The following is a 25,145-nucleotide window of genomic DNA, read 5'->3' as shown; positions in this document are numbered from 1 at the left end:
TGGGAGCTCACCTTCTGGCTGCACAGAGCAATCGGGTACCTATAAGAACCTACCTGTGCTTCCACCATCATACACTGTGCCAACAGGAGCTGGAAGGGCCTGGGGTTTCTCTGCCTCCTCAGGTGTTAGAGAAGTTCTCAAGGACACGGACAAAGTCTGTCTTATTGTCCCCTGTGACTCTACTCCCCTGGAAGGAGCAGATGCTCAAAATGCCATTGTCATGTTCGTTCATTCATTAATCTCCACTTTCCTCTCCTGGGGGTGGGGGGACACCTCCCCATCTTTTTTGTATCCAGGTTCCCTCACCAGCCCCTCCTGAGTCCACACCTGGCAGACGGACCCTCCGGGGCATCTAGAAGCTGTGACTGCCAGGCAGTGCCTGCTTTCCTGGTGTGGACAGTGTTGCGGGAAGGACAGGTCATGGAGAGGGAGCCAGGAGCAGCAGGTCGAAGCCTCCTTACTGTTGTGTGACCCTCATTGGGACCCCATCTGGAAAGTAGAAGTGGTTATTCTCCAATGACAACGCCAGCTCCTACAGCATATGGTTGCCTAGTTCCTCTTCTGTGAGTCATGTTTCTGACCTCAGCCTGGGCTTCCTGCTGGGGCTTCCCCTCAGTCCTGTGACACCAAGGTCCTGTGGCTCTTACCCCAGAGATGTCACTGCTGCTGCTGCTGCCCCTGCTGTGGGCAAGTGAGTGGGTCAAGGAGAGAGGTAGTGGGTGGGTCACAGGTTGCAGCTGACTTTCAATTCCCCACAGGGTCCCTGGCTCAGGATGGGAGATTCTGGCTACAAGTGCAGAGGTCTGTTATGGTACAGGAGGTCCTGTGCCTCCATGTGCCCTGCACTGTCGTCTATTCCCAGGATGGCTGGAATGACTCTACCCCAGCTCATGGCTACTGATTCCAAAAATGGGTATATCAATACCAGGATACACTTGTGGCCACAAACAACCCAGATCATAAAGTGCAGGATGACACCCAGGGCCGATTCCACCTCCTTGGATACCCCAGTACCAATGACTGCTGCCTGGACATGAGAGACGCCAGGAGGAGTGACAATGGGAAATACATCTTTAGGGTAGAGAGAGGATCTTTTGTGAGATATAATTACATATAGAACCTACTCTCTGTGCATGTGACAGGTAAGGAAGGGGGTCAAGGAGAGGACACATGGCTGGGTTCTGAGGGTCCCCGGGGCAGGGCCAGGAGGGGATTCCCTGCTTCTCATCCTGGGAGGGATGCAGGGGGACCTAGCAGGACAAGATGCTGAGGCTGGCTGGGGAGGAGCTGGCTGGCCTGAGGCAGAGGTTGCTCTTAAGGTCATGCTTGGGCTTCCTACCTCCAGGCCTGGGGTCTCTGTCTCTCTCCTCCTCAGTTCTGACACAGACACCAGACATCCACATCCAGGGGACCCTAGAATCTGGCCACCCCAAGAACATTACATGTACAGTGCCATGGGCCTGTGAGATGGGCCCCCCCCCACCTTCACCTGGATCAGGGACGCCCTCAGCTCCCTGGGCCCCAAGACTCCACACTCCTTGGTGCTCACTCTCAACCCAGAGCCCCAGGGCCCCAGGACCCCAGGACCACGGCATCAACCTCACCTGTTGAGTGACCTTCCTGGGAGCCTGCATGAGCTCAGAGAGGACCATCCAGCTCAATGTGTCCTGTGAGTGCCAGGCCAGGACGGCCAGATCCCCGAGGGCAGTGGGTATGGGGAAAAGGGAGGGGGGGCAGGGTCTGGGATACTGGGTGCTGGTTCCTGCAAGCTGGCTCTGGGGAGGGAGGAAAGAGGACACTCAACTCAGCATCCTCTTATTTCTAAGGTTTCTAGGGGAAAGAGGCCAATCCACAGCTTCCTGCCACTGAAAAGGGAACAATTATGTCCGTTTGTCCAGCTGAGCCCCTGAACCTGACCATCAGTGCGTTCTGGAAAGAAGGCACAGGTAGGGTGCAACCTCTCCTCCCTGGGGGTGTGGTGGATGCAAGGTCTGTTTCCTCCCTTCAGAGCAGAGCTGGGGTTCAGAACGCAGACGGGAGAAAGGCTCAGGCCAGGTGCGTGGACAGCAGAGGTGAAAAGTCCCCAACTTGATTGTCAGCTTACAACCTGCCTTCCCCCACCACTGACTCTGTCCTCAGGGGGTTTTCACGGCTTCTTCCATGCCCAATGGATGTGCTGTCCCCATGCTAAGGACACGACTTTGTCCCAAATCCTGTCCTCATTCTCATTAGCATCTGGACCCTGCCTACTCCTCCAGCCTCCTTGAATCATTTTAATGTTAGTGTTTAAAACGGCAAACACAAAATGAGCCTTTGTGTGCTCAGGATGAGGTAACATGATACCCTAGACTGCGTGGCTTACACAACAAGAATTTATTTCTCATAGTTCTGGACACTGGAAGCCCAAGATCAAGGTTCCTGGTGAAGGCTCTTTTCTTGACTTGTAGATGGCCGCCTTCTAGCTGTGTCCTCATGGGACTGAGAGAGATCCAGCTCTGGAGTCTCTTCTCATAAGGGCACCAATGTCATCGTGACATCCCCCCTCTCATGATCTCATCTGACCCTAATCACCACCCAAAAGCCCATCCAGATACCTCGAAATACCATCATGTTGAGAGTTAGGCCTTTGACATATGAATTTGTGGGAAATGCAATTCAGTACCAGCAAAATGTAATAAGAAGAAAACTGTATTCAGCTCCTTGTGTATCTCCCTCTTAGTTATCTTCTCAAATATAACCTATGCATATACATTTAAAATCACACACATAGGAATAGATCATAATGTATGTACTGCTCTGCATCTTTATTACTTTTAACAAACTTTTCATGTGGAGTAATTTTATTTATTTTTTATTTTTTTTATTGTGGTAACATTGGATTATAACATTGTATAAATTTCAGGTGTACACCATTTTCTTTCTATTTCTGCATAGATTACATCATGTTCACCACCCAAATACTAATTACAATCCATCACCACACACATGTGCCTAATCATCCCTTTCACCCTCTTCCCCCCGCTTCCCCTCTGGTAACCACCAATCCAATCTCTGTCTCTATGTGTTTGTTTGTTGTTATTTTTATCTTCTACTTATGAATGAGACCATACAGTATTTGACCTTCTCCCTCTGACTCATTTCACTTAGCATAATACCCTCAATGTCCATCCATGTTGTCGTAAATGGCTGGATTTCATTGTTTCTTACGACTGAGTAGTATTCCATTGTGTATATATACCACATCTTTTTTATCCATTCGTTCTTTGATGGGTACCTAGGTTGCTTCCAAGTCTTGGCTATTGTGAATAATGCTTCAATGAACACAGGGGTGCATACACCTTTACCCATTTGTGTTTTCATGTTCTTTGGATAAATACCCAGCAGTGGAATAGCTGGATCGTATGGTAGTTCTAACCTCAAATTTTTGAGGAATCTCCACACTGTTTCCCGTAGTGGCTGCACCAGTTTGCACTCCCACCAGCAGTGTATGAGAGTTCTCTTCTCTCCACATCCTCTCCAACACTTCTTGTTTCCTGTCTTGTTAATTATAGCCATTCTGATGGGGGTGAGGTGATATCTCAGTGTGGTTTTGATTTGCAGTTCCCTGGTAGTTAGCGATGTTGAACATCTTTTCATGTGCCTGTTGGTCATCTGTATATCTTCTTTGGAGAAATGTCTGTCCAGGTCCTTTCTCCATTTTTCAATTGGGTTGTTAGTTTTTTTGTTATTGAGCTGTATGAATTCTTTATATATTTTGGAAATTAACCCTTTATCAGGTATATAGTTTGTAAATATCTTCTCCCAATTGTTTTGTTGTCTTTTTGTTTTGTTGATGGTTTCCTTTGCTGTGCAGAAGCTTTTTAGTTTGATGTAGTCCCATTTGTTTATTTTTTCTATTGTTTCTCTTGCCCTGTCAGACATGGTACTTGAAAATATCTTGCTAAGACTGATGTCGAAGAGCATACTTCCTATGTTTTCTTATAGAAGTTTCATGGATTCAGGTCTTACATTCAAGTCTTTAATCCATTTTGATTGAATTTTTGTGTGTGGTGTAAGATAATGGTCTACTTTCATCTTTTTGCATGTGGCTGTCCAGTTTTCCCAACACCATTTGTTGAAGAGACTTTCCTTTCTCCATTGTATGTTCTTGGCTACTTTGTCAAAAATTAGCTGTCCATAGATGTGTTAGTTTGTTTCTGGGCTCTTGATTCTATTCCAGTGATCTGTGTGTCTGTTTTTGTGTCAGTGCCATGCTGTTTTGGTTACTATAGCTTTGTAGTATATTTTGAAATCAAGGAGTGTGATACCTCCTGCTTTGTTCTTTTTTCTCAGGATTCCTTTGGCTATTTGGGGTCTTTTGTTGTTTCATATAAATTTTAGGATACTTTGTTTTATTTCTGTGAAAAATGTTGTTGGAACTTTGATAGTGATTGCATTGAATCTATAGATTAATTTAGGAAGCATGGACATCTTAACTATCCTAATTCTTCCAATGCAAGAGCACGGAATATCTTTCTGTTTCTTTGTGTCTTCTTCATTTTCTTTCAGCAATGTTTTATAGTTTCAGTGTACAGATCTTTCACCTCTTTGGTTAAGTTTATTCCTAGGTATTTTATTCTTTTTGTTGCAATGATAAGGTGGGATTTATTCCAGGGATGCAGGGATGGTTCAATACCCACAAATAAATCAACATGATACACTACATTAATAAAATAAGAATAAAAAACGTGATCATCTCAATAGATGCAGAGAAAGAATTTGACAAGATACAGCATCCATTTATGATAAAAACTCTGAATAAAATGGGTATAGAAGGAAAGTACCTCAACATAATAAAGCCCATATATGATAAAACCACAGTTAATATCATTCTCAATGGTGCAAAACTGAAATCTATCTCTCTAAGAACAGGACCCAGACAAAGATGCCCACTCTCACCACTCCTATTTAACATAGTATTGGAAGTCCTAGCCAGAGCAATCAGGCAAATAAAAAGAAATAAAAGGATCCAAATTAGAAGGGAAGAAGTGAAACTGTCACTATTTGCAGATGACATGATTTTACATATAGAAAACCCTAAAGAATCCACCACTACTTTTAGAAGTAATAAATGAATAGAGAATAATTTTAGATTTGCATGGTAGAGAGAGTTTCCATAATCCCTCACCCAGATCCCCTCATCGATAAAATCTTATATCATCTTAGCACATTTGTGCAGCTAAGGAAGTGACATTGGTACATTTCTGTGAACTAAGCTTGTGTTTTTCCCAAACTTAGTCTGTCTTGGAGATCCTTCTGTATCAGTACATAGGAAACCTTCTTCATTCTTACTGTTGACTCCATGGTTTTCCAACTGGAAGTATATTATACTAGAAGTAATTAATTTGTCCCCCGTTGGTGGAAAACTGTGGTGTTTACAGTCTTCTGACTAGAAAAATAATACTTTCCTGAATAACTTGTACAAGCATTCCCCTCGGGTGTGTCATTGAGTGTGTCTGTCAGATAATTTCATAGAGAAGAAAGTCCTGGATCAAAGAGTATGTGTGTAATTTCTACAGATATTGCAAAATCTCATTGCATGGAGGTTGTTCTGTTTATACACCCACATTCAACGTGCATCGTTCCCTGCTGAACATGTTCATCCTGGCTGATCCTAAGCGATTTCACTGCCATTTTACTCACAGTATCATTTTATGACTAGGTTGAGATATTTCATTATGTTTAAGAATGGTGTCTATGTTTTGTGGACTTTTTCTTAACGGTTTGAAGAAGCTCTTTTCATATTAAAGACATCAGCTGTGTGTTAGTTGAAAGGATTGATTTCCAGTATATTGATGGCCTTTTGACTTAACATATGGTGATTTTTCAAGGTGGCACCATACATCTTTCCTTTGAGTCGCACTGAGTGGCGTACTGGTGTGGGCTCTGACTAGGTGACAACAGTCAATTGTGTCTACCTTCTCCCAACACTGGGTTCAGTGAGTTCAAATTGGTTCTTTATGTTGACCAAGATGCGAGTATTTACACCAAGGAAATTGGCCAATTGTATAAATCAGGACTCTGCCCTCCCCCCACCATGAGAGAGCTGGTTGTTAAACATTTACTAGTAAACCACTGGTTGCATTTATCAATGTTTTCTTTCATGACTCTGACTTTCCCACTCTAGTATTGTTTTTTAAATCTTCCATATTTTCTTCCAGTAGCCTCATATGTAAACACTCGCAAGCACACCCATTCACTCAAACCTCACAGAAATATTTATTTTTCCCTGAGCATGCAGGTTATTTCACTCCTCAGATGTAGTTGCACCTTTTGTACTTTCCTCCCACAAGGTCCTTCCATCAACACCATCCTCTAGCCAGATCCCACCAATTCTGAGGCTCTGTTAAGCCTCTCCTCCTCCAGGAAGCCCTCCCTGTCCTGAAAGTCTCAATGCACTCCTGTCCTCAGGACTCTTTCAGCCCAATTTATCACTATCATAAAACATGTCATGTTGCTCTGTGAAAACCTGCTTTTGGGTATCTCACCCACGAGACTGTGAGCTCTCAGACACAGCTCAATTAGATGGGTCTTCATGAACCATTAATGAAAAACAAATGGCAAGGGTTGTGGAGGGAAATCTTGGATCTGTGTTTGCACAGATGGCTAAGACAGGAGGTGTGGGGACAAATGCTGTTCAGGAGAATGCACAATGGTCTCTTGGAAAGGCTGCATTGCATGTTCCTAACTCTGCCCACTTGGAGTTGAGCCCAGACAATATGAGCTCATAAGGCAAGGGAAGAGAAGAATCAGATCTACATGATGAAAGGAAGAGAAAGAGAGAGAGAGAGAAAGAGAGAGAGAGAGCGTCCCTCATGAGGGCCTGGGCTCAGCTTTCTCTCCGTCTTGCCAGGACCTGAAGCTCTGGGCAATGGCTCATCTCTTCCAGTCCAGCAGGGCCAGTCCCTGCGTCTTGTCTGTGACACTGACAGCAACCCTTCTGCCAGGATGAGCTGGACCCAGGGGAGCGTGACCCTGAGACTCCCCTCACCCTCAAACCCTGGGGTCCTGGAGCTTCCCCGGGTGGTCTTAGGGGACGGAGGAGAATTCACTTGCCAAGCTCAGAACCCTTGGGGCTCCTACCACGTCTCTGTGAACCTAGTTGTGCAGGGTGAGTACAGCAGGATGTCTGCATTCTAGGTGGAGCCATGAGCAGGCTCAGGTGTGGACTTTAGGAAACTCACCTCTCCATCTTTCTCCCCCTTGTCTCCCCCAGGTTTCTCCTGCTCCTGTCCCCCTATCTCTGGGGAGCAGCGGGGCTCCTGGCCTCTAGTCCTCACCCTGCTCAGGGGGGCCCTCATGGGGGCTGGCTTCCTTCTCACCTACGGCCTCACCTGGATCTACTACACCAGGTGAGAAGCCCTTCTCAAGATGTCCTACATTTGGGGACACCTTGGGTGGCTTCACCCATCTTGTTCTCTCCAGAGCACACCCCCCCACAGAACCCATCTCTCATTTCAGAACTGTTTCCCCCACAGGTTCAGAGGTTCCCAAGGGGAGAGGGCTGCAAGGTGTGACTGAGTCCCCTCCTCCTGGCGGTGCCGAGGTCTGGGCTCCAGATCCCTGACAGGTGGATGAGGATCCATCAGAGCACTGTGTCCGAGACCCTCCCAAGCACAGCTCTGTGGAGCAAGGAGGTGCTGCATGAGGTGGCCCTGCCTCCTCTCCAGAAACAACCCTTCACCTCTGGTGTCCAGGACTCTTCCTGATGGTTCTACATGAATGGTTGGAGGGCATGTGAGGAGATAGATATTTTTTATTATTAATTAGAATTATGCTTATTGTAGTATGTTGCTTCTCTGTGCTTACCTTAATATGGTTTTGAGAAGCCCATAACTCAATCCCATCAAATATCATTATATATTCCATATTCTTTTTTTAAAACAGTCCTTTTTAAACAGACTTTTGTTTTTAAAGCTTCAGTGCATGGTTGTGTATTCTGCTTGTTAGTTTTTAGTTCTCTATGTGAGCCACGACCAAAGTATGACAACTGACAGGAAATGAACCCAGGCTGTGGTGGTTAGAGTGCCAAATCTTAACCACTAGCCTAGCAGGGCTGGCTCAAGAGATATTTTTTTTAATTAGAAAAATAAACTCTTTTATACTGATCCACATTTTAACCACTTCAACAGCTCTTCACTCCTTAGTACGCATTCCAGTGTCTCTGTGGTATCATTTCGCTCCTGCTTGAGGATCTTTTCATATGTTTCTTGTAGCAATGGTACACAAGGGATGAATTTCCTCGGCTATTGTTGGTCTGGAAAAATGCTCATTTACGTGAGCTTTGCAATATCTGTGTATTGGGTAAGGAATTCTAGGTTGACATTTTTTCTCTTTCAGTTCTTCACATCTTTGGCTTGCATAGTTTCTTAGGAGAATTCTGCTGTAACTTTCATCTTTGTTTCTAGTTTGCCTTTTTCTTGGCTAGTTTGAATATTTTCCCTTTTACCCTGACTTAATTTAAATGATTTGATTACTATGTGCCTTGATGTGGTGCGTGTGTGTGAGTGTGTGTGGTCCTGCAGCTCCACCCAGGCCCTCTGTTCCCCCTTGGTGGATGCGTCCAACCCTGGGGCCGACTCTGCCGTCTTCCCTCCCACCTTCTTCACACCCAGTCCTGCACATTTGTCCTGCTCTGGGCGAGGGCACCTCCGTCCCCTGTTATTTGCTAGAGTCAGGGCTCTGGGGGTCACTCCAGACACCTCCCTCCCCACCCTCCACACCTCTCTTCAAATCTCACTTCCTGAAAGTGGCTGAAATCCCTTCTTTCCTCCATCACCAAAGCTGCTGTCTCCATGCAGGTTGGGTCTCCTCTCCTGAGATATCGAAACAATTTCCTCTCTTGCCTCTTGGGCACCAGTCTCTCCCTTCCAGCTCTTTCCTCCACTGGCCTCAACGGGATCAGTTTGACCTCTATTTGACATCTATAAGACCCTGCCCCTTCCCTGCTCAAAACCTTCCATGGCTCCCTGCTTCCCTTGGATGAAGCTCCAGTTTGTCTGTCTTCCCCCACTGATGGAGCTAGTTGAGGGTCAGGACTCTTTTAAATCTGTCTTTTTCCACGTTAGTTTGTCAATGATATAACGAATGAATGAACAAAGTGAATGAGTGTGTGTGTTACTTCTCTTGCCTCATGTGAGCTCTTTCTATCTCTGGTGCCCATATATGTTGTGCTGAGACCCACCTCTCACAGGCCACCACCAGGATGGTCCCAAGGCCTTGACTCTCTGGGAGCTGGCCAGGTGAGACCTGCTTCTCCTGTACAGATGATTGTGCACAGGCCCAGGAGGCAGGACTTGGGGGCTCTCATCCTTCTTTGCTGCCTTACATGGGCAAGCACCTTGCCTCCTGCGATATCGTAATTTATAAGAAATACATATTTTTCCATTTGAACATGTGATCTTTGTCCACGGCTCTTAGCTCACAGCTCCCTAATCCCTTGGAATTTCTACTTGATGTTAATAAAGATGACTTTTGATCCCCACCCAATGGTAGAAGGCTGGTTCCCAGGAGGACCAGCCACCTGATCAGAGGATGGCACTTTTCAGTCCCACCTCCTGATTTCCACAGAGCATAGCGGTGCTTGAGGTTGAATCAATTGCCCGTGGCCAATGACTTAGTCAATAAAAACCCAAAGGACAGCTTGGCAGTCTTTTTCAGAGAGCTTCCGGGTTGGTGAACACGTGAAAGTTCTGGGAGGCTCACACACCCAGAGAGGGCGTGGATGCTCTGCACCCCTCCCCTCATACCTTGTCCTGCACATCTCTTCCCTCTGGATGTTCATCTGTATCCTTGATCATATCCTTTAATAAACTGGTAGAATTAAGTGTTTCCCTGAGTTCTGTGAGCCTTTCTAGCAAATTAATCAAACCCGAGGAGGGGATCGTGGGAACCCCTAATTTATAGCCACTTGGTCAGAAGTACAGGTAACAACCTGGATTTATGGCTGGCATCTGAAGTGGAGGGTGGTCTTGTGGGACTGAACCCTTTATCTGTGGAATCTGATTCAGTCTCCGGGTAGATAGTGTCAGAATTGAGTTGAACTCTCGGACACCCTGCTGGCATCTGACACCTGCTTGTTGGTGTGAGGAAGCCTCCACACACACAAGGGGAATTGGGTCCAGGAACCACTCTGCTGCTGGATAAGAATGTCGGGAGAGGGGCGGGGCCTGTGGCTTAGCAGTTCAGTGCGCGTGCTCCGCTGCTGGCGGACCGGGTTCGGATCTCGGGCGCGCACCGACGCACCACTTGTCTGGCCATGCTGAGGCCGCGTCCCACATACAGCAACTAGAAGGATGTGCAACTATGACATACTACTATCTACTGGGGCTTTTGGGGAAATAAATAAATAAATAAACTTATTTAAAAAAAAAGAATGTTGGGAGATCAGGAGAGGGGTCCAGACTGGAGATGTTAATATGTAGAGCCAGTATAAAGTGACTAAAACAGATGAGGGACAAAAAACAAGGTGAGATGATAAGATATTGGGGATTCCGCAAAAAATTAAAAATAGAATTACCATAAGACCCAGTAATTCCACTTCTGGGGCTTTATCTAAAAGAATTCAGAGAAGGATTCAAAGAGATATTTGCACACCCATGCTCACAGCAGCATTGTTCACTATAGCCACAAGGTGGAAGCAACCTAAGTGTCCCTCAACAGATGAATGGATAAAGACCGAGTGGTGTAGAGGCCAGCTCCGTGATGTAGCAGTTAAGTGCATGCACTCCGCTGCTGGCGGCCAGGGTTTGGATCCCGGGTGTGAACCGACGCACCGTTTGTCAGGCCATGCTGTGGCGGCGTCCCATATAAAAAGTGGAAGAAGGTGGGCACGGATGTTAGCCCAGGGCCAGTCTCACTGAGCAAAAAGAGGAGAATTGGCATGGATTTTAGCTCAGGGCTGATCTTCCTCACACACAAAAATTACAAAAAAGAAGACTGAATGGTGTATTCCTATCATGGAATGTTATTCAGTCTTAAAAAGGAAAAAATTCTGACACATGCTGCCACATGGAATAAACTTGAGGACATTATGGTAAATGAATTAAACCAGTCACAAAAAAGGCAAATACTATATGATTCCACTAATATGAAGTATCTAAAGCAGTCAAATACCTAGAGACAGAATATGGGATGGTGGTTGCTAGGGGATGGGAGGTGGAGGGAAATGGGACATTTGTGTTTAATGGGTGTTGAATTTCAAGCTGTGCAACTTGAAAACAGTTATTATTGTTGTTGTTTTGACTAGATGTCAAAAAAAATCCCATACTCATATTCTAGAAAATACTCAGCGTGCTACCAGGACACAAAATCTCACCAGCGACTGCGTCTCTAAAGGCTGAGAGTACTGACTGCTTGGGGAGGAAGTGATTCCACTGGGAGGGGAGCATCTCATGAGCATGGACCAGGTGAATCATCTCCCTTCCTTTCTCTAGTCTCCCCAGCACACACATGCTCACTAAGTGTTTGGAGAAGGAAGGAATGAATGAGTGCGTGAATGATTGGCTGCTGCCTTCTTGTCACCTAGGACCCCATTCTTTTCTTCTACCCTAGATGCTCACACAGATCCTAAAGAATCCTACACCTGACTGGACCATCCACATGAGGTGTAGATGGGGCTGTGACCCTCTGAGGTCAAGCAGGAACTGATTTGCTCCCTGATGTAGACAACAGGGCTCAGAAATCCTTCTCAGATGGGGACCCTTAGAGATTCACCATGTACCTCACCTCAGATGTCCTCAGATGTCCTGGTCCAGGCTCTGGTGCCGGAGGGAAGCCCTGAGATGGGGAGCAGGACACAGGATCTGCTCCTTGTCTGCTCCTCTCTGGGTGGATCTCAAGTGTCTGGGCCATAGAATGTCCACCCTCTCTGTGCAGAGGGGGACGAGCTCCTGCCTGCAGTTCCTCTTCTGTGAATGGTCGAGGTCATGGGCTCCTCCACCGCTTCCAGTGGGTCTCCTCACAGCCTCCCCTCCCCCTCCCCTTTCCCTTCTCTTTTCAGACGCAGGATGGACATCCAGAACCCTCCATCTCAGAGATACTGCCGCAGTTGCTGCCCCTGCTGTGAGCAAGTGAGTGGACTGAGGGGAGAGGGGGCCTGTGGAGCAGGGGCTGTGGCTGACACTCCTTTCCCACAGAGTCCCAGGCTCAAGATGGGAGATTCTAGGTGCAAGTTCAGGCGTCTGTGATGATGCAGGAGGGTCTGTGCATCTCCATGCCCTGCACCTTCTCCCATCCCAGGGACTACTGGACTGCCTCTACCCCAGCTCACGGCTACTGCTTCTGAAGAAAACATGGAAACGGTTCAAGTAAAAGCCAGGAGAATGGATACTTTTAGGAGGGATACACAGAGTATTCTTATCAGAGATACCCACTAGGGGACATCTGGAGGGTGGTCATTAGTGTTTTAGTGTTTTATTATTTGATCAGTGTTGAGTTTGCACTAGTTTTTGCTTTCTAACCATTTGGCTAGTGTCACCTATATGGTTACACACAAACTCATATATAAATATATATATCACAGGAAAGATTGTAGGATAATTTGACAAGCTAAGAGAAGTTTGATGCACTGACACTCACTCTTTTTTTTTGAGGAAGATTGGCTCTGTGCTAACATCTGTTGCCAATCTTCCTCTTTTTTCTCCCCAAAGTGCCAGTACATAGTTGTATAGCATGGTTGTAGAGTTTTGTATCCTCTGTATGGGAGCCTCAGCACAGCTCAACAAGTGGTGAACAGGCCTGCTCCCAGGATCCAAACTGGCGAACCTGGTGTCATCGAAGCTGAATGTGGGAACTCAACTGGTACACCACCTGGCCTGCTCCACACATGGTTTTTGTTTGTTTTTTGTGAGGAAAATTAGCCCTGAGCTAACATCTTCTGCCAATCCTCCCCTTTTTGCTGAGGAAGATTGGCCCTGGGCTAACATCCATGCCCATCTTCTTCTACTTTAGTGTGGGATGCCTGCCACAACATGGTTTGATAAACGGTGCATAGGTCCACACCCTGGATCCAAACCCGTGCACCCCGGGCCGCTGAAGCAGAGCACATGAACTTAACCACTGCACCACTGGGCCAGCCCCTCTGAAACTCATGTTTTGATGACACTTTACAATGCTTCTTCCCCCTGGAGCTCAATATTCATAAATGAGAGAATAATATTTTTTAAAGGTCAAGAAATACTCAGTTTTATCTTGCAGAGAAATAAAAGACTAATTTGTGTGATAGATTTGATTGTATCAAAATGAAGGTTTCTGTCAAACAGAAGACAACCCAGACAAATTTAATCAAGAAATGACAGAATGGGAGAATTCATTTCCTGTATTAAGTGCACAAGAGTTTTTCAACTAGAATATACAAAATCTTCTATGAATCAACAAGACAAAGGAAAACAAGTCAACATAAAAATAAGCAAAGGAGATGAATATTTATGTCACAAATGTGGAAGCATGAATGGAAAACAAGCCCACACTGAGATGCTCAGACTCACTGGTACTTGAAAAAAATCAAACAGAAATGAGATACTACTCCACACTCATCAGACCAGAAAATCAAGAAGGCAGATAACAACACGTGTGGCAGAGCTGTGAATAATAGGAACCTCCTGCTCTGATCATGGGAGTGTAGACTGTTGAGGCATTTTGGGAGCTGGCAAAACTATTTCGTGAACTGACTATTTGCTTTGTGATAAATCACTGAGCTGCACTTAGCCATTTGTGTCTTCTTCTGTACGTTGTACACTTTACAATAATTTTTTTTAATTGAGTGGAAGTAGTCAGAAAGAAATGTATACCGTATCCTGCCATTTATACAAAGGTCAAAAACAGTAAAACCCAAACTTTGAAATTTAGGGATGTACATTTTGTTGGCAAAATATATTATTCTCTAAGGTAAATAATAGGTATGAGATTAAAATCTTTAGAGAAGTCATTAAGGAAAACTCCAAGGTCCCAGTGTGTAAACACTTTGAATAGATAATTCACAAAGAAGGATTGTATTTAATAAAAAAATAGATGGGACAGGTTGTTTATAATCGCATCGATTCAAAGTAAAGAAAGGATATAATACCATTTCTCTAATCTTGAATTAGCAAAAGTGAAAAAAGTCAGACACACCAGGCACTCTCAGGTGCCATTGGGAGATTTAAATGAGTGGAGCACTTTTAGAAAATGTCGTGTTGGCTTCAAACGGAATTTGAGGAATCATCTCCACTCCTCACTTATTGCATCAGTTAAAAAAGCGTTTTGCTCTAAGTTACAAAAGGCTGACTTTCAGGAATTTTAACAAATAGGGCTTTATTTTTCTCGAATAATAAGAAGTCTAGAATTGGGCTGCTGCTTGCTTTGATTCAGCAACTGGCCAAGCCCAGGGGACATTATGGAGAGTAAAGAAGGAGGGAGAAGGGGCATAGGGGAAGCTCAGCCCCCAGACCAGAAGATCGGCCTATTCCCGATTTTCTCCCTAGTAGATGGTCCATTTCCTCTGACTCTCCTTCTTTCCTGACCTGAGGCCCAGATCCTGTTCCCGTCTAATCAGAACTCTCCTCACAGCCCAGTTATTCCTAGACTTGAGACCCAATTATGCTTCAGCACCCAGGACAGCGCCATCCTACTTTCTGGGGCTCGCCAAGGACCACATTGTGTCTTCGCTGAAACAAGTGCCTCTCCCACTGTGGGCAGATCCTGATGGGGGAACTGAGAGGGGCTTGGGTCTGGATATGATCAAGATAAGGGCCTCCAATCTATGTCGGCCCTTCTTAGGCTCCTTTACACCCCCATGGAATGGGACTTTGTATTCCATAAGAGAGGGACTTCTCACACACCCTTTGGTTTCTTGCCTCTCAGGGGAAACTTCACCTCCAGTCTTCTCAGAAATCCCTCCCTGTCTGGGGAAAGCCCCCGTTTCTCCCTCTTCTGCCTCTTACAGACAAGAAAGACCTCTCTTCCCAACAGGCTGATATCTCTGTCTCTCTGTCTGTCTCCCTCTCCCTCTCTCTCCTCCACCCCATGCTCTCTTCCTCTCTTTCTCTTCTCAGTCTCTGGCTGGTACCAAAATAGAGTTCTGGAGGACAGGGAACAAGACTCATGGTCCTTTACTGTCTCTAGCTCTGTGCGAAATACTGAAAACTTTTTAAAAATATGCCTCCATGTCTGTCTGATAAATGAAGGAATGAAACATCAGGAGGCTGACTGAAGCATTGTCTTTGGAAGTGATGGAAGACATTCAAAGTGTTTAGGCACACAAAGGAGCTTGCTGAGATTGGGAAAAGAGTTCTGCGACATCAGAGATGGATCCATGTCAGTGGGAGACCTAGAGGCTACAAGAGGGAGAAACATAAGGAGAGGGGAATTAGGTGGTCACCCCATGGAGGGGAAGTGTGGAGGCTGGAGGAGCTGTGGAGAAGATGGGCAGAGATATTCTGTACATGTATGTGCAGGGCTCACAGGAAATGTGAGGAGAAACAAAGATCCAGTCATAATTTCTGTCTCACACTGAACTCAAACAACTCACCCAAGTCTGGCACTGGATTCAGGGCTCCAGCCTCAGTCCCAGCCTCTTTCCATATGGTCTCTCCATGCAGATGAATTCAAGAGTTCACTCAATGCTTCCTGAGGCCTCCAGGGAGCTCCAGCCCTGGAGTGTGTCACACAGAGAGGATTCAGTCTCAAGAGTGTCTTGGTCCCTCTCTCCTCTGTCCCCATGAGGGAGGCACTAAGAAACCTATCTGGGGAAAATAGACCACAAACTCCACATCTCTCTTGACGGAAGTGGGGGTTGCTCCTCAGGAAGTGAGAGGTGACATTTCAGGGTACAGGAAGAAGGTGGGGTCCACCCTGCTGTGGTCTCAGGAGAGAAGATCTCAGCTTTCACTTCCCCTGCAGTGGCTAGAGTGAGAGTATTCTTGTTGGAGGGAGAACTTTGTTGGCAGAAACTACACATTTCAATCAGAAAAAGCCCCCAGGGCACTGACCACCACACAGTCTCCCCCACCTCCCAGCCGGGAGAGATTGATCAGATGGTATCAAGGGAATCTAGATGATCGTCTGCAGCCCAGAGATGCTGCTGCTGCTGCAGATACAATGTGAGGGCAACAGGTCTAAGGAAGGGATTTCTGGGCGGGGCTGCAGTCAGAGACTCTGTTTCCTGCAGTGGACCCTGGGGGATGGTGCAGATACAGTCTGTAACCTTCAGTCTGTGACCATGAAGGAGGGCCTGCCTGTGCATCTTGTCCCATTCTCCAATTCAACCCATGGATTTTCTGGACCGACTTTAGCCCTGTAGACCCAGCTTCAGGTCCTGGAGGTGGCCAACAGACACCATAATCCCCCTCTGGCCACAGACCCTATCAAACCTGGAAGAGAGATTCTGGGGCTGACTCAATCTTCTTGGGGACCCAGGGGCCCACAGTTGCCCTCTGAGCATCAGATTTTCCAAGATGTGGGAAAGTGGGAAGACTTTAGGATAGAGAAATATGTGAAATATGACTCCCAATATATGACACTGCCTCTGGAAGTGACAAGTAGTCAAGGGTCCCCAGGAGAGAACCCCAGAGACAGGAACTCACCTGCTCCTTATCTGGAGGTGGGAGATTGATCAGGATCATGGGGCTGAGAGAGTGGGAGGCTGATTTGGAGGCTGCACCCAGATCACACTCTGGGGTCTGAGTCTTTTTCTTCTCTCCAGCTTGTACCACATACCGCAAATCTACACCCCTTTCCCCTGAAGTTCAACCATCTTGGAATCTAAACAGCATTATGTCAGCAGCTTGTGTAAGAGGATGCTTCTCTCCCCCTGGACCCCAAGCCCTCCTCCCATTTCTAAATCCTCATCCATACATTAGGGTCAAGATCATGACCCCAGCCCTACATGCCAGGTGACCTTCCTAGGAGGTGGTAGGTCTGTGATTAGAACCATCAGAGGAGTTCAGCCCATAGCTAAAAATATATGTGATTTTTCAAGCCCATTCACAGGCAAATAGATAGACTTGCCCTGGTTGTCCTCATGAGAAGCCGCCCTCCATGCACTCTTGACTCTCTGGGTGCTGGCCAGGTGGGACCTGCTTCTCCAGTAGAGACAATCATGCATGACCCCAGAAGGCAGGACTTGGGGGCTCTCGTCCTTCCTTGCTGCCTTACTTGGGCAAGCCCCTTGCCTGTCTGAGCTTCAGGGTTCATTTGCCACATGCAGAAATGGGCCTGGATGATCTCAAATGGGAAGTCTCAGCTTACTCTGTGGTCTGAAGTTTCCTCTTCTGGGCATATGGCCCTTTCTTCTTGCCACAGACTTCCTGTCTCAGCTTCCTCTGCCCTCCCACAGCTGTGACTTTCTCTTCTCTCTCAGAGGGACTCCGGAGGGTGGACCATCCAAAGGCAGGAGGACAGAATGTTGTTGCATCTGCTGCTACTGCTGCCTGTGCTGTGGGGAGGTGAGTGGTCAAGGGGAGAGGGGACCCCACTCTGCGGAGGCACCAGAGCTGCAGGCTGAGTTTGTCCTTCTCTCCAGTGCCCATGGCTCAGGATCAGATCTATCAGCTGGAACTACTGGCATCCGTGACAGTGCAGGAGGGCCTGTGTGTCTTCGTGCCCTGCAAATTTTCCTATCCTTGGATTTCATTTGGAACCCTCCACGTGTTTTGGTTCCGGAAAGGGGCGGATAGAAACCAAGATCTTCCAGTGGCTACAAACAAACAAGAACAGCAGCTGCAGGAGAGCACTCAGGGCCGGTTCTTCCTCCTTGGAGAACCCCAGGCCCACAACTGCTCCCTGAGCATCAGAGATGTCAACATGGGGGACAATGGAACTTACTACTTTCACATGGAGGATGCCTTGAGGAAACACTCATATCTAGATAAGATGCTCTCTCTGCATGTGACAGGTATGGTAGGGGCCCAGGTAAAGTTCCCAGAGTGTGAGGCACTGGAAATAGAAAAATGAACGTTCTGTTCTTCCTAGGTGTGGGGTGTGATGGGGACGGTGGTGGAAAGAAACTAGGGCAGGCTGAAGATACGCCAAGGGGCCCCAACCTCCTCTCTCTCTTCACCAGCCCTGACCCACAGGCCCGACATCCTTACTTCAGAGCCCCTGGAGTCTGGCCGCCCTGGGAACATTACCTGCTCTGTGTCCTGGGCCTGTGAGTAGGGCATGGCCCCCATATTCTCCTGGACATCTGCTTCCCTCACCTCCCTTGGCCCCAGGACCCACCTCTCCTATGTGCTCACCCTCACCCCACGGCCTCAGGACCACGGTACCAGCCTCACCTGTCAGGGGAAGTTCCCTGCAGTTGGCATGACCATGGAAAGGACCATCCAGCTCAATGTCACCTGTGAGTGTTGGGCCAGGACACTTGAGTCCCTGAGGGGGTGGGGGGAGGGCAAAGCTAGACAAGGTTTGATGTAGGGGTCCTATTAGTCCCACAAGAAGGGGTTCCCCATTACCTGTTTCCATGGCTCCTGGGGGGAAAGGCCCAGTGCCCACCCATCTGTCACAATGGATGCTGAGGTTTCTACACCCTTCTGTCCCAGATGCTCCACAGAACATGGTCATCAGCATCTTCCAAGGAAACAGCACAGGTAGGAAAGAACCTCTTCTCTCCAGTGCTGGCCTGGATGCAGGTCTAGCTGGATCTAGAGCTCCAATTGTCCAGGGACTAAGTCAGAAGCCAGCTACTGAGGTCATATGCAGAGAGAGCACAGGGGAAAGCCCCCACAAATCCCAACTCACTGAAGTTAATCTTTTCTCACCCACAGCTTTCTCTGGCCAAATCCAAAGGAAGCCATCACATTCCTCTTGTTTTAGCTTCTCTCTGACGTGTTAGCCCCTCCTGCTTCCATAGCCCCTCGTTGGTCCATTAACTGCATTTGTTCACTACATCCCTGTCCTGAGCCCTCTGCCCTCCATCTGCCCAACACTCTGAGCAGCTCAGGGAAATTGTCTGGGCCTCTTATGAAGGCCTGAGGCCTGACTCTCCTGGTCCTCTCTTCAGAGTTAATGTGGAGAGAGATGACGGCTTTGCCCACCCGATCTCTCTCTGTCTTTGTCTCTTCCTCTGCATCTTTCTGTCCAAAGACCTCAAGATCCTGCAAGACGCCTCGACCCTTCCCGTCCTGGAGGGCCAGACTGTGCGGCTGCTCTGTGTGGCTGACAGCAACCCCCCTGCAGAGCTGAGCTGGTTCCAGGGGTCCCCAGCCCTGAACGCCACCCCCATATCCACCACCGCCATCCCGGAACTGCCTACCATAGGGACTACAGGAGGAGACTTCACCTGCCTCGCTCGGCACCCACTGGGCTCCCAAAATGTCTCTGTGAGCCTCTCCGTGGTCTGTGCGTGTGGGGACCCCCGGGGCAGGACACCTGGGTCCTATGGAGCGCAGAGGCACCATTGACCTTCTCTTCCCTCCCCCACAGACCCCCCACAGCTGCTGGGACTCTCCTGCTCCTGGGAGGTCCAGGGTCTGCACTGTGGCTGTTCATCCCAAGCCCAGCCAGCCCCCTCCCTGCGCTGGCAGCTGGGGGAGGGTCTGCTGGAGGGGAACAGCAGCAACGCCTCCTTCACGGTCACCTCCAGCTCCGAGGGTCCCTGGGCCAACAGCTCCCTGAGCCTCAGCAGGGGGCTCAGCTCCTGCCTCAGACTCAGCTGTGAGGCCACGAATGTCCATGGAGCCCAGATTGCCACTGTCCTGCTGCTGCCAGATCCGGGGTCAGCCGAGGGGTGACGCCTGGGGAAAGAGGAGCTTGGACCTTGTTTTAGTTTCCTAGGGCTGCCATAACAAAGTAGCTGAAATGTGGGGCTAAACAACAGAGATTTATCATCTCACAGTTCTGGAGGGCAGAAGCCTGAGGTCAAAGTGTCAGCAGTGTTCCCTCTGAGGCTGTGAGAATAGGTTCCAGGCCTCTCCTCCAGCTTCTGGTTATTTGTTGGCAATCTTTGTCGTGCCTTGGCTTGTAGAAGCATCTCCCCAATCTCTGCCTTCATCTTCACTTGGTGTTTTCCTTGTCCATGTGCGAATTTCCTCTTTTTAATGAGGATATCAGTTATATTGGATTAGGGCCCAACCTAATGACCTCATTTTAACTATAAGTATTGTAAAGACCCTGTCTCCAAATAAGGTCACATTCTGAGGTACGGGGCAGGAAATATGCCACGGGTGAGGGGGCGTGAATTTCAACATACGAATTTTTTGGAGGGGAACAATTTTACCCGTAACAGGCCCAGAAAGATGGAGCTTGGAGGAGAAGCACCCCAAGGTCTGGACCAGGGTGGCTGGGGGTGTAAGATCCTCAGTCCTGTGGCCAGGAGAAGGGGCTGCTCCAGGATCTACAGGGCAATGGAATGCAGAGCAACTGAGTCCTGTTTGGGGAGTGGGTCCACTAAGGGAATAAAGGGAGAGAAGTGGCCAGTTGGGAGGATGCCATGTATTTGGGTTGGAGTTTATCCTAAAGTCAAATTATCTACAGGTAAACCAGAACCCAGGGCTGGCAGGGTCCTGGCAGCAGTTGCAGGAGCTGGCATCACGGCCTTGCTTTCTCTGCCTCTGTCTCATCTTCAGGTGAGAGTGGGCTCCAGGCACAGAGGAAGAGGCCTGGGGTGGGAAGGGCATAAAGTCTCAGAATCTCAGAGATCCTGATCTGGAGGAACCTGGACTGGTTGGAATGCCAGGAGCCAGGGGAGGGAGGCTGAGTGGTGGCATGGATTAGCCCATAACCAACAGATCCAAGTACTGGGTCTCTTCCAAGCCTCCAATCCAGCTCTTGGTTTGGGGGTAGCACCTGGAGACAAGCCCCACCTCTCCTACATCATTCAGCACTTCTATGCTCTTGACAGGGAGTAGGGGATGGTCTGCCTACTCCATACCCCAAATAACCAGGCTGAAATGCGCTGGGCTGTTCCCTTAGAGTGAAGACCTGCAGGAAGAAGGCAGCCCAGCCAGTGCAGAGCACGGACAACGTGAACCCAGTCAAGGGCTCAGGCTCCGGGGTGAGCGAGGGGACGTGAGCCCCATTCAACATTGTCCCTGGTGGATGCCTCCTTGGGAACTGCCCGTAGGACCTTCCCTGTTTACGTGCAACACTCCCCGGAGGTCCACATGTGGTCATTTTAAACTATTGACTCAACTGCTCTGATCTGTCTTCTTCTGGTGGGGTAAGTAAGTAGTCCAGTCTTTTGTTGGGGGTGTTTATGCCTCATCTGTCAGATGATCATATTCCCCTGGAAAATCAGCCTTTTCTTCTGGTGTTGATCACCAGGGAAGGGTAATGGCCCAAACCTAGTCTGTGTCAGACGCTCTCTGCACAAGGAGAGTGGTGAACACGGGCTCTAGGGTAGAGAGCCCGGGCACCCCAAAGTCACAATTCATCACATCATTTTGCAATTTTCCAATCTATCACCGTGTTTATTTAAAATCAACTCTGGACTTAGTGAGGTATACTTTACAAGTAACAAAATGCACCCATTTTAAATATATGGTTAAATGAATTTTGACAAATGGATACACCCTGTAAACATGTCCCTAGTCTAGACATGGAGTGTTTCCATCACTCCCCAAAATTTCCTTCTTCCCATTCTCAGTCAACCCCTGGTTTCCAGTTATCACTGATTTCTATCATGATACATTAATTTTGTCCCTTCTGGAACTTCTTATAAATGGAACCTGCAATATTTACTCTATATGTCTGGCTTCCATCATGTCATTAAAAGATACAGAAATCCTAAACCCATATGCCCCCAATAACAGAGCATGATTCATCAAAACAGATGAACAAAAACTGACAGAGCTGCAAGGAAAGGCAGAAACACCCACAGTCACAGCTGATTATTTCAAAACTCCTTTCTCAGAGCAAAGAGCCAGAAAATCATTTTTTATTTTGTGAGGAAAATCAGCCCTGTGCTAACATCTGCCAATCCTCCTCTTTTTGCTGAAGAAAACTGGCCCTGGGCTAACATCCGTGCCCATCTTCCTCCACTTTGTATGGGACGCCGCCACAACATGGCCCAGCAAGCAGTGCGTCGGTGCACGCCCAGGATCCAAACCGGCGAATCCTGGGCCACCGCAGCTGAGCATCACACTTAACCACTTGCGCCACTGGGCTGGCCCCCGAAAATCATTGTTTAATGCAATTTACTTAATTCCCTACATTGTTTCTCCTGGTCGATCTTGGGGAATGGAATCCTCAGTGTATGCTAAGTCCCCCTCAGGAATCGTGGCCACAGGGATCATGGATGTCAGGAATCAGGTAATATCTTTTCCATTGCTTTACTATCAATTTTTCAGTAAACTTTTTTTTGTAGTGAATGCCACCTATAATCTGTAGAGCATAGTTGTTCAAAGCATGTCCTCCAGGCTGGCCCAGTGGTGTAGTGGTTAAGTTCTTAGGCTCCTCTTCGGCAGCCCAGGGTTCACAGGTTCGGATCCCAGGCATGGACATATGCACCACTCATCAAACCATGCTGTGGCGGCATCCCATATACAAAATAGAGGAAGAAGGGCACAGATGCTATCTCAGGGCTAATCTTCATGAGGAAAAAAAAAAAACAGGTGCTCTGGAGCCAGATGGCATAAATTCAAATCTCCTTTCCCTACTGATGATCTGTGTGACCCAGGACAAACTATGTTCCCTCTCTGACCTCTATTTATGTCCTGTGATGTGGGAATATGAGGAGACTCTGTGTCACAGAGTAGTTGTGAGGAGTACTTGAAACAGCGCCTGGCATATATTGAGCACAGGACCCATTACTACCCATCAGAATCCTTGCCTCCTCCAGCGAGTGAGTCCCAAGGGTGGTTTATTGTTGTTGTTGTTGTTGTTTTATTCCCTGTTGCATTCTCAGGGCCTAGACGAATGCCTGGCTCATAATCCACAGCAGGTACTCAATAAATATTTCTGGAATAAATCGTTGAATAATCATAGTGCTGGAAAACATTTTCTATTAAAACCTGTGTCTTTTGATGGGTGAGGTTTCTTTAGATGCAAATACTGTAGCTATGATTATTCACAGACATGTTTCTTTCTTTCCCACATTTTGGCTGCAGTAGATTAGCACAGTTGATCCGTCATTAATTTTCATCTTTCTTTTGCGCAGTCTGGGCAGCCATCTCTCTCTCTCTTCTATTCCCTCTGCAGTAGGGAATCCCTTTCCTCCTGATCTGAGAAATGTTTGTCTTTGCCTCTCTGAGCTGCTGTTTGAGGGTTTCTATTTCATGTGTCTGTAGCCTGAGGGTGCTGTGGGCAGGAAGCAGATATGGGAGAGGTGTCTGGTGCCATCTTTCCTGCAGAATCTGCTCTCTTCTCTGTCATCTAGGACCTATCCAGAAACTGGATATGCCCCCCATGCCCCCACTTTATATTTCAAGATATCTCCTATCCCAAATCGAGAACTTGAAATGTATTTGCTTTCTATTTGTTTAGCAACTGTCTCTCCTAGAAAACCATCAGCTGCATGGTGTCAGGGGCTGGGTCTGCTTTCTTCATCACTCCACACACAGCACCTGGCACACGGCCCCAACAGAGGATGGTGCCATAGTGAGAAAGAACTGGATTTGAGTCCTGGCTCAGTGGTGCATGTATAGAGACGTGTGTTTTCAGGGCAATGCATGTAATCCCTCTTAGCCTTAATTTTACTGTTTGTAAGATGAAAGTGATAATAGCATCCTTTCCAAGCATATGTTTTTAGAATATAACATGATTAATATAAATACTAACGGTTGGACAATCTTAAATATTAACTATTTTTGAACAAATGAAGGGGAAGATGATCAAAGTTCCATCGGTCCCAATCCCATTCTGGTCCTGGTTGCTTGCTCCCTGACCCTATTACCCAGCTCTGAATCCTTCTCTTCCTTCCACTCAGGCTCATCGCCACCAGTTCTGGACAGACTCCCCTTCAGACCACCCAGCCCCTGCTGGGGTGAGCCCCATCTCGAGAAAGGAACCAGAGCTCCACTATGCTTTCCTCAGATTTCACAAGCCTCCCAAAAAAAAAGACATCAACATCGAATATGCAGAGATCAAGACACACAAATGAGGGATTTTTATCTCACAGTTCTGGAGGCTGGAAGTCTGAGATCAACATCAGCAGGGTTGTTTCCTTCAGAGACCTCTCTCCTGGGCTTTCAGACAGCTGTCTCCTCCCTGTATCCTCACTTGGTCTTCCCTCTTCTTATAAATGTTTCTTCTTCTTAAAACGATACCAAGTGTATGGGGTTAGGGTCCATACTAACGACTTCATTTCAACTGAATTACTTCTTTTTTTTTTTTTAATTTTTTTATTTTTTCCCCCAAAGCCCCAGTAGATAGTTGTATGTCATAGATGCACATCCTTCTAGTTGCTGTACGTGGGACACGGCCTCAGCATGGCCAGAGAAGTGGTGCGTCGGTGAGCACCCGGGATCCGAACCCGGGCTGCCAGCAGCGGAGTGCTTGCACTTAACCGCTAAGCCACGAGGCCGGCCCTGAATTACTTCTTTAAAGACCCTGTCTCCTAATATAGTTACATCCTGACGTCCTGGGGGTGAGGACTTCAACTTATTCATTTTATGATTTTTCAGCACGTAACACTCAGCCTCTGATTATTTTAAAATTGGTAGCCTTCCTGGCAATGGAATGAATCCACTAGTGTATGTGGAAGACTGTAGGACTGTGTCCAAAAGAACTGAGTTCAAATCCATCTATACCAGTTAGTGAGTGAGTCCCTTTATCTCTCTGTGCCTCGCTTTCCTGTTCTGCAAAGCAGGGGAATCATCCATCTAATCAGTTTATTGTGAAATATCCATAAAAATGCACATAAAAAAGCAGCTAACAAACGTCCTGATATGAAGGTTTTTGTGAACTCTGAACCCAGGTTGTGTCAGGACTTTTGTTGGCTGTTTTAACAGAAAGTTTCTGCTAATAATTTCTCCTAAGGCTTGGAGGGGACTGTCCCAGTGGTCGCAGAACCTTTTCCCCTAGGATTGGAAATGAGGCAACAATGGCTGTTCTTACCACTTCCATCAAACAATATATAGTAGATCATTCCCAGTGCAATGAATGCAAGAAAGAAATAATAGCTCTCCAGATCATAAAATGAGAACTAAAAGAGTCTTTATTCACAGACAACATGTTAGTGGGCATTAAAA

General features: G+C 47.3%; 3 protein-coding genes across 3 annotated transcripts in view; all 3 read left to right on the top strand.

Annotated features, from left to right (window-relative positions):
- Positions 1 to 12,351, top strand: part of LOC131397929 (sialic acid-binding Ig-like lectin 14) — a 44,641-nt gene extending 32,290 nt beyond the window's left edge. Inside the window, exons 4-8 of the mRNA XM_058531035.1 lie at positions 1,904 to 1,946; positions 6,893 to 7,150; positions 7,256 to 7,391; positions 12,041 to 12,110; positions 12,280 to 12,351. Of these exons, the coding sequence (XP_058387018.1) occupies positions 1,904 to 1,946; positions 6,893 to 7,150; positions 7,256 to 7,391; positions 12,041 to 12,110; positions 12,280 to 12,351 (579 nt within the window). The remainder of the gene's footprint in view (positions 1 to 1,903; positions 1,947 to 6,892; positions 7,151 to 7,255; positions 7,392 to 12,040; positions 12,111 to 12,279) is intronic.
- LOC131397267 (myeloid cell surface antigen CD33-like) overlaps positions 1 to 25,145 on the top strand; it is a 295,514-nt gene that overhangs the window by 176,857 nt on the left and 93,512 nt on the right. The window lies entirely within an intron of this gene.
- Positions 17,389 to 24,226, top strand: LOC131397259 (sialic acid-binding Ig-like lectin 5). Its single transcript, XM_058530029.1, is given in 10 exon segments — positions 17,389 to 17,462; positions 17,540 to 17,911; positions 18,080 to 18,358; positions 18,558 to 18,605; positions 19,102 to 19,356; positions 19,441 to 19,722; positions 20,488 to 20,557; positions 20,559 to 20,582; positions 20,929 to 21,010; positions 23,882 to 24,226. Coding segments are annotated over 10 exon segments (1,629 nt in total). The 5' UTR covers positions 17,389 to 17,419; the 3' UTR covers positions 24,056 to 24,226.

This window comes from Diceros bicornis, chromosome 34 (assembly GCF_020826845.1).
Source record: "Diceros bicornis minor isolate mBicDic1 chromosome 34, mDicBic1.mat.cur, whole genome shotgun sequence".
Lineage (NCBI taxonomy): Eukaryota > Metazoa > Chordata > Mammalia > Perissodactyla > Rhinocerotidae > Diceros > Diceros bicornis.
Note: the sequence above shows the minus strand (reverse complement) of the source record. Positions and strands in the feature narration are given on the sequence as shown.